The 14,861-nt window shown below is 34.5% G+C and overlaps 2 protein-coding genes across 2 annotated transcripts; both read right to left on the bottom strand.

Annotated features, from left to right (window-relative positions):
- Window positions 1-390: 390 nt before the first annotated feature.
- LOC141317115 (mothers against decapentaplegic homolog 4-like) lies at window positions 391-6,632 on the bottom strand (the record flags this gene model as incomplete). The annotated part of the gene is made up of 7 exons (XM_073832928.1): window positions 6,290-6,632; window positions 4,624-4,798; window positions 4,501-4,530; window positions 3,649-3,861; window positions 1,086-1,193; window positions 950-1,000; window positions 391-597 (listed from the first exon to the last, which is right to left on the bottom strand). Coding segments are annotated over exons 1-7 (1,024 nt in total), but the record flags the coding sequence as incomplete, so codon positions are not given.
- A 3,907-nt stretch (window positions 6,633-10,539) lies between these two features.
- Window positions 10,540-14,210, bottom strand: elac1 (elaC ribonuclease Z 1). The gene is made up of 2 exons (XM_073832929.1): window positions 13,637-14,210; window positions 10,540-11,103 (listed from the first exon to the last, which is right to left on the bottom strand). Exons 1-2 carry the CDS (start codon window positions 14,172-14,174, stop codon window positions 10,622-10,624), a joined length of 1,020 nt encoding a protein of 339 aa, XP_073689030.1. The 5' UTR covers window positions 14,175-14,210; the 3' UTR covers window positions 10,540-10,621.
- Between the last annotated feature and the right edge of the window lie 651 nt (window positions 14,211-14,861).

Below are 14,861 nucleotides of genomic sequence, written 5' to 3'. Positions count from 1 at the left end.
ATATATATATACATACATACATACATACATACATACATACATATATATATATATATATACACACACACACACAGTAGGACATTTACAAAATATCTTCATGGAACATGATCTTTACTTAATATATTAATGATTTTTGGCATAAAAGAATAATCGAAAATTTTAACCTATACAATGTATTGTTGGCTATTGCTACAAATATACCCATGCTATTTAAGACTGGTTTTGTGGTCCAGGGTCACATATAACATAATAATAATAATAACGACAAACAAAAAAAATATCTAAATGACCAAAACCTTTGACTAAAATTGAAAACAGGAAATGCAAAAAATAAAATGTAATTCAGAATATAAATAGAAACTATACTAAAATACCACTGATAAGGGTTACCAGTGACAATATAATTATAATACCTGGCTCTCTCGATGGCCTCTGTGCGATGTACGTTACTTAGCTGGCCGAGACAGAAGCGATCTCCACCTGACGGGTCCACATAACCATCCACCGTTACGACGGGACAGTTGGACGGCACCTTAAACGTCTCGCCCACCTGAATGTCCATCTCAAAGTAGGCAATTGAGCACCAGTAATCCGGAGCTGAGAGAAAGAGAGAAACAGCTGAGTTAAAAATCACTGAGTACCCATGATGATGGGAAAGTATATACAGTATCTCACAAAAGTGAATACACCCCTCACATTTCAGCAACCATTTTAGTATATCTTCTCAAGGGACAATACTATAGAAATGAAACTTGGATATATTTTTAGAGTAGTCAATGTGCAGCTTGTATAGCAGTATAGACCTACTGTCCTCTGAAAATAACTCAACATACAGCCATTATTGTCAAAATAGCTGGCCACAAAAGTGAATACACTCTAAGTGATAACAGCAGTGTGTTGTTTACCATGTAAAGCCACATGTCAGCTTGACAGTGTTTTTATTCCTCACCTGGATGAGTGGATATGGGCGGCTGGAACGCCAGCTCATTATGGACTGACCCTGACCAACACAGACAAAGAGAAACCTTTAATGAAAAGAGTAAAACAGACAGTAATGGTAGTTAGTGGTGGTTCTAGTGACTCACAGTACTGGCCTGTTTGAGGAAGAGGAGGGTGGTGCTGCAGATGGCCGTTCTGATGAGGGATGCTGGGAGGAGGAAAACTGCTTCCTCTGGGCCATGAGCTGGGGGCATCTAATGGAGGAAAACATGTACATAGAGCTATATCATCTACAGTGAGGGAAAACAATTATTTGATCCCCTGCTGTAAAAGAAATTATCAGTCCATAATTTGAATGGTAGGTTTATTTAAACAGTGAGAGACAAAATAACAACAACAACAACAACAACAACAACAACAACAACAAAAAATACAGAAAATCGCATTTCAAAAGATTTCAAATTGATTAGCATTTTAATGAGTGAAATAAGTATTTGATCCCCATCTATCAGCAAGATTTCTGGCTCCCATGTGTCTTTTACACAGGTAACAAGCTAAGATTAGAAGCACTCTCATAAAGGGAGAGCTCGTAATCTCAGCTTGTTACCTGTATGAAAGACACCTGTTCACAGAAGCAATCAATCAATCAATCAATCAATCAATCAATCAGATTCCAAACTCTCCACCATGGCCAAGACCAAAGAGCTGTCCAAGGTTGTCCGAGACAAGATTGTAGACCTACACAAGGCTGGAATGGTCTACAAGACCATCGCCAAGCAGTTTGTTGAGAAGGTGACAATAGTTAGTGCGATTATTCACAAACGAAAGAAACACAAAATAACCATCAATCTCCCTCGTCTGGGGCTCCATGCAAGATCTTACCTCGTGGAGTTTCAATGATCATGAGAACAGTAAGGAATCAGCTCAGAATTACACTGGAGGATCTTGTCAATGATCTCAAGGCAGCTGGGACCATAGTCACCAAAAAAACAATTGGTAACACACTACACCGTGAAGGACTTAAATCCTGCAGCACCCGCAAGTTCCCCCTGCTCAAGAAAGCACATGTACAGGACCTTCTGAAGTTTGCCAATGAACATCTGAATGATTCAGAGAAGAACTGGGTGAAAGTGTTGTGGTCAGATGAGACCAAAATCAAGCTCTTTGGCATCAACTCAACTCGCCATGTTTGGAGGAGGAGGAATGCTGCCTGTGACTCCAAGAACACCATCCCCACCATCAAACATGGTGGTGGAAACATTATGCTTTGCGGGTGTTTTTCTTCTAAGGGGACAGGACAACTGCAAGGCGTCAAAGGGACGAAGGACCAGGCCATGTAGTGTAAAATCTTGGGTGAGAACCTCCTTCCCTCAACCAGAGCACTGAAAATGGATCGTGGGTATTCCAACATGAAAATGACCCCAAACACAAGGCCAAGGCATCAAAGGAGTGGCTCAAGAAGAAGCACATTAAGGCCTATCCAGTCTCTCGACCTTAATCCCATAGAAAATCTGTGGAAGGAGCAGAAGGTTCGAGTTTCCAAACATCAGCCTCAAAACCTTAAAGGGATGGTTCGGAGTAGAATTGACTTCATTGCTATGCACTCCGAAGCCCATCTAAATACCCCATCCGAAGTTTTTTTTTTTTACCTTAGTCGAACATTTATGGAGATAGAGTTTTTCGAATTGTTTGTTACAGGAGTGAATGGTACATGTGATGTATCTCGTAAATTGCACCACTAAACGTGCAAGTAATCTTACCAAACTTGTACAGTAGTGTAAATAGGTTATGTACTCACAAAACGCTGCATCAGCACATTTGTAAGTCCACCATGAGTGTTTTAAAAACACGTTTTACCCGAGAACTCCTAGTCTCAAAAACTACAAGTCGACGTCACTTCCCTGGTTTGAAAAAAGCACGTAAAAGTCCTCCTACTACATCTGTGTGCATGTCAACTTGTAGGAGGACTTTTACGTGCTTTTTTCAAACCAGGGACGTGACGTCGACGTGTCGCCATTTGTAGTTTTTGAGACTAGTAGGGATCGGCTAAAACGCGTTTTTAAAACACTCATGGTGGACTTACAAATGTTCCGATGCAGCGTTTTGTGAGTACATAACCTATTTACACTACTGTACAAGTTTGGTAAGATTACTTGCACGTTTAGTGGTGCAATTTACGAGATACATCACATGTACCATTCACTCCTGTAACAAGCAATTCGAAAAACTCTAATATCTCCATAAATGTTTGACTTCGGAGTGCATAGCAATGAAGTCAATTCTACTCCGAACCATCCCTTTAATGACTTGGAGAGGATCTGCAAAGAGTGGGACAAAATCCCTCCTGAGATGTGTACACCCCTGTGATTGCCAACAAGAGTTTTGCCACCAAGTACAAAGTCATGTTTTGTGAAGGGGTCAAATGCTTATTTCACTCATTAAAATGCAAATCAATTTATAACTTTTTTGAAATGCATTTTTTGTTGTTGTTGTTATTCTGACTCTGACTGTTCAAATAAATCTACCATTAAAATTATAGACTGATAATTTCTTTGTCATTGGGCAAATATACAAAATCAGCAGGGGATCAAAAAATTTTTTCTCTCTGTGTATCAGATCATTGATTTGATAGATGGGCTGTAGCTCGAGATGCATGAAGTGATGCATTCTGCCCTGCTGGTTGCACAAAAGAATGAAATAATGACTTACTAGTTGGACCGGCAGCCATACTGGTAAATGCAGAAGTGGAGGTGGAGTTTGCAGAGTCAGTTGGCGGCAGGAGAGCAGGGCTGTTGAAAGCGTCAGGCGGGGCAGAGGAAGAGGCTGTGTGCTGGATGGTTTGAATACCGTGAGCTGCATCAGCAGAAGAATGAGACGGCTGACCATCGAACTCATCCTTCACCAGGGGATCGACACTCGGCCCTACACATACACAAGCAAAATCACTTATTCAGCAATCTGTAATAGATCATCTACAGTTATTAGATCATTATCCCCAAATAAACTAAACTAGGAAACAGACTGTATACTATCCAGCTTGTTCTATGACTAATTAGAAGATTAATTAAATAAAAGGACATGAATATGAATGATTTGACTTTAAATGTAACTGTTATTTTTCAAAGTCTATTCTGCTCACAGAGGCTGCATTTATTTGACCAAAAATACAGTACAGACTGTAATATTGTGAAATATTATTACCATTTAAAATAAATGCTTTATGTTTGAATATATTTTAAAAAGCTATTTACTTCTGTGATGCAAAGCGGCATTTTCAGTCTTCAGTCTCACATGATCCTTCAGAAATCATTCTACTATGCAGATTTGCTGCTCAAGAAACATGTATTATTATCAATGTTGAAAACTTTGTTTTTTTTATATTCTAATATTGTTTTGAAATATGTAACATTTTAAAAGAACAGCATTTTTTTTAAAAATAAATATTATTGCTTTTTATCAGTTTAATGTTAAGTCTGTCCCCAAACTTTTGAATTGTAGAGTCAATAAACCTGTTTAAAATAATTTTACAATATATACAAAAATTATTAGAAGCACCCTCACCTGGGCCACCCAGAGTCAGAACAGACAGATCTGAAAATTGAAAAAGAGAGATCATGTAACTAAGAATTATTCTACACAATAGGAAAGTTTCGTATGATAGCATGACGACAGAAATCAATTCACCGATACTTGGAGACACGACCCTCTCGTAGTGGTACGGGTTCACGCACACGTTGTCGCATTTCAGGTCAAAGGCAAACTGGCAGTATTTCACATGTTTCAGCTCGTTCTTGTGCAGGTCCGGCCATCGCCACAGCCGTGCGTATATAACATGAGGAAATCCTTTACGACCAGCCACCTGAGAGACAAATAAATGCATTTACACATCATCTGCTGAAAATACTCACCCTCAGGCCATCCAAGATGTAGATGAGTTTGGAGAAATAGCGCATTACATCACTTGCTCACCAATAGATCCTATGCAGTGAATGGGTGCCGTCAGAATAAGAGTCCAAACAGCTTATAAAAACATCACAATAATCCACAATTAATCCACACCACTCCAGTCCATCAACTAATGCCAATTACAAAAGAAAAACTCTGTGATTGTAAGAAACAAATCCAACATTAAGGGGAGACACTGCAGGCAAAAACGTTTTTTCATGCACCTGTCAAGTTTGAGATTTTGGGCTTTTTGGTTTTTCATAAAGTGTTTTTTCAGGCTAGTGGGAAGAAAACATCCAAAAGACACTAAGTGTTTCTTTTATAGCACTTTATCTATTTGTGTCAATAGATTTCAGTTACAATACATATTTTTAAACACTGTTTTCTCAAAATGTGTTTTTTCTCCTACACTTGGCCATAAATCTCCACTTCAGTCGCACTTACACACACCAAACTTTACATTTTTATTCCTGTCTATATGCTGAAGTTTTGTACAGAGGGATTTGTTCATATAAAATTAGCTTGATTTTATACATTTTATTCCCCCAAAAAATGTAAAAAAGTTTTCTGCCTGTTCTAAGTATTTTCTGAATTATGGAGCGACAAAATTAGATACCCACAATTCTTTTTGTAAAAAAACTTGAATCAAATATGTCAAAAAAAAAAAAAATTAAACAAGAGTTTTGAAACTGACTTCATCCAGTGTTTAGATTTCTGTACTAGAAATATATGCCAATTAGCACATATTTAATTAAATAAGGCCTCATTTGCATATTAAAACATAACATTTTTAGAAAACTTGTAATGCAAAAAATGTTTGCAATTATCAATGTAATCAATCAACTGAGTAAGTAATGTGATAACGATTAGTTAATTTATTTACCCTATTCACCTGTAGTGTCTCGCCTTAAGAGGTTCATAATTCAAAGTCCATAATAATTGATGAGAAATATGCACCCATCAAGTACATTTACAGTCCAAAACTGGTGGATTTTGATGAGAAAGAACACCAGAGGATGGACTTTTTAACTGGAAGAAATGTTATTATAGATTACGCACTTGTATTTTAGCCAGAAGTGAGAGTTTGAAGTTGAAAACATCTTGATGGATTTGCTTCTTATGAACACACAGCTTTTCACTTGACAGTAAATTAATTAATAGACTGGACTGGAGTGGTGTGGATTATTATGATGTTTTAATAAACTGTTTGGGCTCTTATTTTGATGGCACCCATTCACTGCAGAGGATCCATTCGTGAGAAAGTGACATAATGCTACATTTCTCCAAATCTGTGATGAAGAAATAAACTCATCACATCTAGGATGGCCTGATGGTGAGTGCATTTTCAGCTAATTGTAATTTTTGGGTGAACTACTCATTCAGTTTTTTTTATAGTCAAACATACCTGTAATCTACCGTCTAGTGTGCGTTGTATAGTCACACATTTACTAGGATGAGCTCCGTTCGTAGTAATGGCAGTGATCAGCGAGTCTAACTCGTCCTTTTTCTCTTTCAGCTTTTTCACCAAGCTCTCTATGGCTCGTTTGGAGAAAGACTCGCTCTCTCCTCCCTGTCGATGGCACATGAGACTGTGGACGATGCTCGGACAGGCATCATTACAGGTGGGTGTGTTGGAGACGGACATGCTGCTGGAATTACACTCAACCACAGGCGAGAATAAACAAACCAACGTCCTTCAAACCTCCCGAACGCCTGTCTTCACACCCTGATGTCGAGACGTGGTCCACACTGGCCTAACAAAACACATAAATTAGTTTTGAACTGTGTTTTAGAAAACCATATATAAAAATACCACCAGTCAAAAGTTTTTGAACAGTAAGACTCTTCAGCTCACCAAGCCTGCATGTATTTGATCCAAAGTACAGCAAAAGCAGAAAATTTTTTGAATATTTTTACTATTTAAAATACATTTTTTACATATTTTAAAATGCTATTTATTTCTGTGATCAAAGCTACATTTTCAGCATCATTACTCCAGTCTTCAGTGTCACATGATTCTTCAGAAACAGAAATCATTCTATTATGCTGATATGCTGTTCAGGAAACATTTATTATAGTTATTATTATTATTATCATAATCAATAGTTAAAACACTTGAGTATTTTTGAGAATTCTTTGATGAATAGAAAGATCCAAAGATGCGATTTATCTGAAATAAAAAGCTTTTTTATCATTATACAATATACCATTCAAAAGCTTGGAGTCAGTGTAATTTTTTTGTTTTGTTTTTTTTTGGGGGGGGGGGGGGGGGGATTATCGAAATTAATACTTCTGTTTAGCAAAATGCTTTAAATTGATCAAAAGTGATGATAAAGACATTTATGATGTTACAAAAGATTTCTGTTTCAGATAAATGCTGTTCTTCTGAACTTTCTATTCATCAAAGAAACTTAAAAATATATACTTATATGCTGTTTTCAACACCATATTAATAGTAAATGTTTTTTTAACAGCAAATCAGAATATTACAATGATTTCTGAAGGATCATATGACTGGAATAATGAAAAAGCTTTGAAATCACAAAAATAAATTACATTTTAAAATACATTCAAATAGAAAGCAGTTATTTTAAATAGTAAAAATATTTCAAAATTTTACCGTTTTTGCTGTACTTTGGAATATTATATTTCAAATAAACGCAGGCTTGGTGAGCAGAAGAGACTTCTTTGAAAAACAATATATATATATATATATATATAATACATTATAGATAGATAGAGAGATAGATAAAGAATTTACATACCACATATAATTACTGTTGATGCTATAAACTGATTTACACACAATTATGTTCATATTTATGCAGAATTCTTGGTAAATCAGTTTAATTAACACTTAAAACAGTGATGATGGAAATAAACGGCATCCCAGTGAGTCGAACTGATCTATTAAAATTCATCAAAAGCACATCATTACAGCAGTTAAATATGTGACCGTGATAATAATAAACCACAGTTCACTCTCTGACAATACAACTGATCTCACTATGAGGCTAACGAGCTAAGTGGCTAACAGAGACTCCTTATATGTGTGGGGAATGGACAAATAAAGTGTCTCCATTATTTCTAGAGTGCGACATGAGGCAGGAATTAAAAATAAAATGAGAAAATACAAACAGAAACACTTACGATTCATGGCGTCAAGGCACGGAGGCTGTCTCTACGTAAGCGCTGTGACGTCATCGCTCGAGTGACGTCGCCGTGAGCGTAAATATGACTCCGCCCACACAGATGCTGCTGTTTGGAAACCACTAGAGCTGGAGAAAGATTTAAAAGGCCAATCATAGGCTAAATGTGTTGTATAATAGGACGAGAGTACTTAATGTTAGTAAACAGCGCCATGTTTACAATAGCAGACAGTACTACAGCTATTTACTGCAGTATACTGTATGCAAATGCCTGAATGCGCAGATTTCCTGGAAGACTTGCTATATTTACACACTGCGGGAAATTGTGTATCCCACAATCCAATGCGTTTGAATTTATTTACATCTTGATGAATGAGCTGCAAGCAAGATTTGCAGCAATTTGCACAGTACAGTTTGAAGCTTTTATCATAAACTGCATACTGCTTTACATCATTTTAGAAGAAATAGTAGGCAGTATACAATGCATCCTAGTCTTGGCACTCCTAGACTAGGATTTCTTTTAATCTGTTGCCTTGAAACATCTTTAAACCTGTATGACAGGCATAATCAACCTTGTTCCTGAAGGTGCATCTTTCTGCATAAATGTGAAAAGCTTGTAATTTCTGCACCACTAGCAACACTAAATGAAACTGCAAATCTGTTTGAGTGATTCAGCTGAGCCTGATGTGATACGGATCAAGCTAGCAGTGAATTTAAAGCAGAACAACCTGGTTGACAGATGGAGAAGTGTTTGACATATGATTTAAAAACTGCAATTGTTCATGCAATTTTCTTTGGTGCATACATACAGTTGAAGTTTAATGTTTACATACACCTTGCAGAATCTGAAGACATTTGCATATAGTCCACAAGAGAAAAATAGTAGTTCAAATTTTACATACACTTGATTTTTAATACTGTGTTGTTACTTGAATGATCCACAGATGTATTTTTTTGTTTAGTGATAGTTGTTTATGAGTTCCTTGTTTGTCCTGAACAGTTCAACTGCCTAAATCCTTTAGGTCCCACAATTTCTTTGATTTTCTGCATTTTTGTGTATTTGAACCCTTTCCAACAATGACTGCATGATTTTGAGATCCATCTTTTCAGACTGAGGACAACTGAGGGACTCACATGCAACTATTACAGAAGGTTCAAGCACTCACTGATGCTCCAGAAGGACAAATGATGCATTAAGAGCTGGGGGTGAAAACTTTTGAACAGAATGAAGATGTGTACATTTTTCTTATTTTGCCTAAATATCTTTTTTTTTTTTCCGTTTAGTACTGCCCTTCAGAAGCTATAGAAAATACTTACATGTTTCCCAGAAGACAAAATAAGTTAAATTCACCTGAACTTTAAATTCAAACAGTTAATGCATTAGGTTTCCTTCTGAAGCATCAGTGAGCGTTTGAACCTTCTGTAATAGTTGCATATGAGTCCCTCAGTTGTCCTCAGTCTGAAAAGATGGATCTCAAAATTATACAGTCATTGTTGGAAAGGGTTCAAATACACAAAAATGTTGAAAAACTGAAGAATTTGAAGGACCTGAAGGATTTTTCTGAAGAACAGCAGGCAGTTTATCTGTTCAGGACAAACAAGGGACTCATGAACAACTATCCCTAAACAAAAAAACCCAGCTGTGGATCATTCAGGTAACAACACAGTATTAAGAATCAAGTGTATGTAAACTTTTTAACAGGGTCATTTTTATAAATTCAACTATTATTTTCTCTTGTGGACTGTATGTAAACATCTTATGTTACATATCTTAACCAGGTCAGTACTAAATAAAAAAACAAATGCATTTTCTATACTCACTCTTATTTTGGTGAAATAATTAACATTTTGCAGATTGTGAAAGGTGTATGTAAACTTGACTTGTTGGACAATTTTTATAATTATACCAAAGGCCCTTTGCGTGCTAAAAAGCCATAACTATCAATCAGATGACAGAAAGCATGTAGCAGACTGTCTGCAACAGGTTTTTCAGAGAGGTTTTGATCATGTTGAAACAGTAAACTTTGTAGGGTAAAGCATCATCATCATTCTCACAGAAGACTGAAATGGTTTATACATGTCATTAGACATAGATCAAGCCAAAAAAGATGCATAAAGACTTACCAACCTCAGTTCACTGGTCCAGCAGCCTGTTTATGAAAATAAAGAATTAACAATAAATAAACAAGTTCTCACCTGCTGTTTTTTGAGCAGTAAATCAGCATATTAGTATGATTTCTGAAGGATCATGGGACACTGAAGACTGGAGTAATGATGCTGAAAATTCAGCTTTGATCACAGGAATAAAATACATTTTAAAATATATTCAAATAGAAAACAGTTTTTAAGTAGTAAAAATATTTCAAAATTTTACTGTTTTGCTGTACTTTGGATCAAATAAATGCAGGCTTGGTGAGCCAACAAGACTTCTTTAAAAAACACTTTTGACTGGCAGTGTATACCAATTTACCCAATTCAGCTCTGAATTAAAAAAAAACACTCTAGAAAACTGTAAAAATGACTTTATTAAAACATTTCCTTTAATTAAAATATAATTAAAACACATCCATACATAAGTCTTACAAGTACTACTGTCTCAAATTCTTCTTGAGTGCAATAGGCAGTGTGAGAAAGTCTTCAGCGAGGATGACCTCTGTCCTCGACCCCTGCAGCACAAGCTCAGCTTGTCTCTTAAGCTCTGTCACGTCGTCGTCGCCGTCTCGCCGCAGCGTTTCGGGTTTGTAGCGCTGACTGAAGTGGTGCAGGATCAGCGTTTGCGCACCGCAGGCGAGCGCTGCTGCAGCAGCCATGCTGGGAGTGCTGTGCCCATGTTCCACGGCCTTCTCTTGCTGTCCGTCTTCCAGCGTGGCTTCGTGTATCAGCACATCGGCCCCCTGACACGCCCGTTTAAACCCTTCACCCAGCGGTGCGCTGCAGTCCCCAAACACACACACCTTACGGCCCTTCAGCGGTGGCTCCAGCACCTCAACGGCCGTCAATACGCGTCCACTATCTAATGTCACAGACTCGCCGTTCTTCAGACGCCCGTAGAGAGGTCCTGGTTTCACACCTGCAAAATAAAATTAGATATTTTTTGAAAATCTTAATCTTACATTTCAATTAATGTGGTAACATATCTACTTCATTACTGATATATTTTTACTGTATAACCATGGTTATAGTTGGTTGATGTTTTTTTATTTAAAAAATTAATTAAACAAAAACAGCAACAACAAAAAAAAAAAATCCAAAAATGCCCCCTAAACAATCATTACTGTACACTAGTAATAAAAAATAAAATAAAAACAGACTAAAAAACTTAAAGTTCTCCCTAAATAATCATTACTGGACACTAGTAATGAAAAACAGACACACAGACATTAAAAAAAAAAATCCAAAAATGTCCCCTAAACAATTATTACTGTACACTAGTAATAAAAAGAAATCAATAAAATAAAAATCAGAGAAAAAAACCTCAGAATGCTCCCTAATCAATTACTGTACACTAGTAATAAAAAAAAAAATCAATAAAATAAAAATCTGACAAAAAAAATTCAAAATGCTCCCTAAACAATTATTACTGTACACTAGTAATAAAAAAATAAATAAAAAAAATCAGACAAAATGTAAAATGCTCCCTAAACAATTATTACTGTACACTAGTAATAAAATCAATAAAATAAAAATCAGACAAAAAACTCAGAATGCTCCCTAAACAATTACTGTACACTAGTAATAAAAAAATAAATAAAAAAAATCTGACAAAATGTAAAATGCTCCCTAAACAATTATTACTGTACACTAGTAATAAAATCAATAAAATAAAAATCAGACAAAAAACTCAGAATGCTCCCTAAACAATTATTACTGTACACTAGCAATAAAAAAAATCAATAAAATAAAAATCAGACAAAAAAAAACTCAAAATGCTCCCTAAACAATTATTACTGTACACTAGTAATAAAAAAAATCAATAAAATAAAAATCAAGACAAAAAAACTCAAAATGCTCCCTAAACAATTATTACTGTACACTAGCAATAAAAAAAATCAATAAAATAAAAATCAGACAAAAAAAAACTCAAAATGCTCCCTAAACAATTATTACTGTACACTAGTAATAAAAAAATCAATAAAATAAAAATCAAGACAAAAAAATCTCTAAATGATCCCTAAACAATTATTACTGTACACTAGTAATAAAAAAATTAATAAAATAAAAATCAGACAAAAAAACTCAAAATGCTCCCTAATCAATTATTACTGTACACTAGCAATAAAAAAAATCAATAAAATAAAAATCAGACAAAATGTAAAATGCTCCCTAAACAATTATTACTGTACACTAGTAATAAAATCAATAAAATAAAAATCAGACAAAAAACCTCAAAATGCTCCCTAAACAATTATTACTGTACACTAGTAATAAAAAAAATCAATAAAATAAAAATCAAGACAAAAAAAATCAAAATGCTCCCTAATCAATTATTACTGTACACTAGCAATAAAAAAAATCAATAAAATAAAAATCAGACAAAAAAAAAAACTCAAAATGCTCCCTAAATAATCATTACTGTACACTAGTAATAAAAAAATCAATAAAATAAAAATCAAGACAAAAAAATCTCTAAATGATCCCTAAACAATTATTACTGTACACTAGTAATAAAAAATAAAATAAAAACAGACTAAAAAACTTAAAGTTCTCCCTAAATAATCATTACTGGACACTAGTAATGAAAAACAGACACACAGACATAAAAAAAAATCCAAAAATGCCCCCTAAACAATTATTACTGTACACTAGTAATAAAAAGAAATCAATAAAATAAAAATCAGACAAAAAACCTCAGAATGCTCCCTAAACAATTATTACTGTACACTAGTAATAAAAAATTCAATAAAATAAAAATCAGACAAAAAACCTCAAAATTCTCCCTAAATAATTATTACTGTACACTAGTAATAAAAAAATCAATAAAATAAAAATCAGACAAAAAAACTCAAAATGCTCCCTAAACAATTATTACTGTACACTAGTAATAAAAAAATCAATAAAATAAAAATCAGACAAAAAACCTCAAAATGCTCCCTAAACAATTATTACTGTACACTAGTAATAAAATCAATAAAATAAAAATCAGACAAAAAAAACTCAAAATGCTCCCTAAACAATTATTACTGTACACTAGTAATAAAAAAATCAATAAAATAAAAATCAGACAAAAAAACTCAGAATGCTCCCTAAACAATTATTACTGTACACTAGTAATAAAAAAATAGAAAAACAGACAAATAAGAAAATTCAATATGCTCCTTAATTACTGTATACTAGTTATAAAAAATAAAAAACAGCAAAAACAAATTCAAAATGCTCCCTAAATAATCATTACTGTACAATAATAATAAAATTAATAAAACAGACAAACAGACAAAAAACTCAAAATGCTCCCTAAATAATCATTACTGTACACTAGTAATAAAAAACAGACAAACAGACAAAAAAAAATCTCTAAATGCTCCCTAAACAATAATTGTATACTAAAATACTATTAATAATAATAAATTAATTGATCAGCTTTTTTTTTGGCTTTAACAAGTTACCTAGTTCTTTCAGCAGGACTGTGTTCAAGCGTCCTGAACGCTCTCGTTCCTCCACTGAGAAGCCGAATGATGGGACTCTGTGATAGAGCTTGAAGGCTTTAACCACAAACTGTTTGTCATCAATGAGGTGGTAACAGTCCGTGTGCGGGTCCAGCGGTACGGTGGTGCCGGGCCGCTCCTGTGGGTGAAGCGTATCGCTGCTCGCGGTCTGTGCAGGACTGAGACGCCCCTCCGCGGGACTCTGCTCATCCGACGGCTCCAGCTCATGCACCGTATACGAGAAGAGCAGCTGCGAGCTGGACAGCTCTAACGCCACACGCAGGAAGTGTCTTAACCCCCGCGGGCCATAGATGTCCACGCAGGGAGGAGGCTGATCAGACTGGGGGTTTGTGTTCAGGCTGATGGTGCACAGCAAACCAGGAAGACCAAAGAGATGATCGCCATGGAGGTGAGATATGAAGACTTTGGAGATTTTGCCTGGACAGGGGACACATATTATAAGAAATAATACTACTACCACTACTAATAATAAATACATGTTTTTTAAAGAAGTTTCTTCTGCTCACAAAGGCTGCATTTATTTGATCCAAAGTACTGCAAAGACAGTACAATTTTGAAATATTTTTACTATCTAAAATAACTGCTTTCTATTTGAATATATTTTAAAATGTAATTTATTCCTGTGATCAAAGCTAAATTTTTCAGCATCATTACTCCAGACTTAAGTGATCATTCAGAAATCATTCTAATATGCTGATTCGCTGTTCAATAAACATTTATTATTATTATTAATAGTTAAAACAGTACTTTTTTTTCAGGATTATTTGATGAATAGAAAGATCCAAAGATCAGCATATATATATATATATATATATATATATATATATATATACACACATTTATTTATTTATTATTTTTTGTTTTGTGAAAGAAATAATGGAAATTAATACTTTTATTTAGCACGGATGCTTTAAATTTTCAAAAGTGATGATAAAAGACATTTATAAATAAAATTGTATTATGTATTTTATTTTTATTTGCTTTTATTGTTTTTTTTTTTTTTTTACATTTTAATTATTTGTATTTTTTATGATTCTCTTCTATTTATTTATTTTAATTAAATTAAAAATTGTATTTAATTTATTTAGATTTAGTGAGGGATTGGCATTCAAATAAATAAAATATAAAGAAAAGAAAAAGCTTGATGGCCTATTTTTAAATAAGA

Source organism: Garra rufa, unplaced genomic scaffold, assembly GCF_049309525.1.
Source record: "Garra rufa unplaced genomic scaffold, GarRuf1.0 hap1_unplaced_353, whole genome shotgun sequence".
In the NCBI taxonomy this organism is placed as follows: domain Eukaryota; kingdom Metazoa; phylum Chordata; class Actinopteri; order Cypriniformes; family Cyprinidae; genus Garra; species Garra rufa.
The sequence above is the reverse complement of the archived record's forward strand: the minus strand, read 5'-3'. Positions and strand labels throughout refer to the sequence as shown.

What these genes read in the sequence shown, in the direction of transcription:
- elac1 (XM_073832929.1), bottom strand. Translation starts at nt 14,174, where the DNA reads ATGTATTTATTATTAGTAGTGGTAGTAGTATTATTTCTTATAATATGT. An exon ending in AGTCCTGCTGAAAGAACTAG is followed by an intron (nt 11,104 to 13,636) that starts GTAACTTGTTAA and finishes TTTATTTTGCAG; the next exon opens with GTGTGAAACCAGGACCTCTC.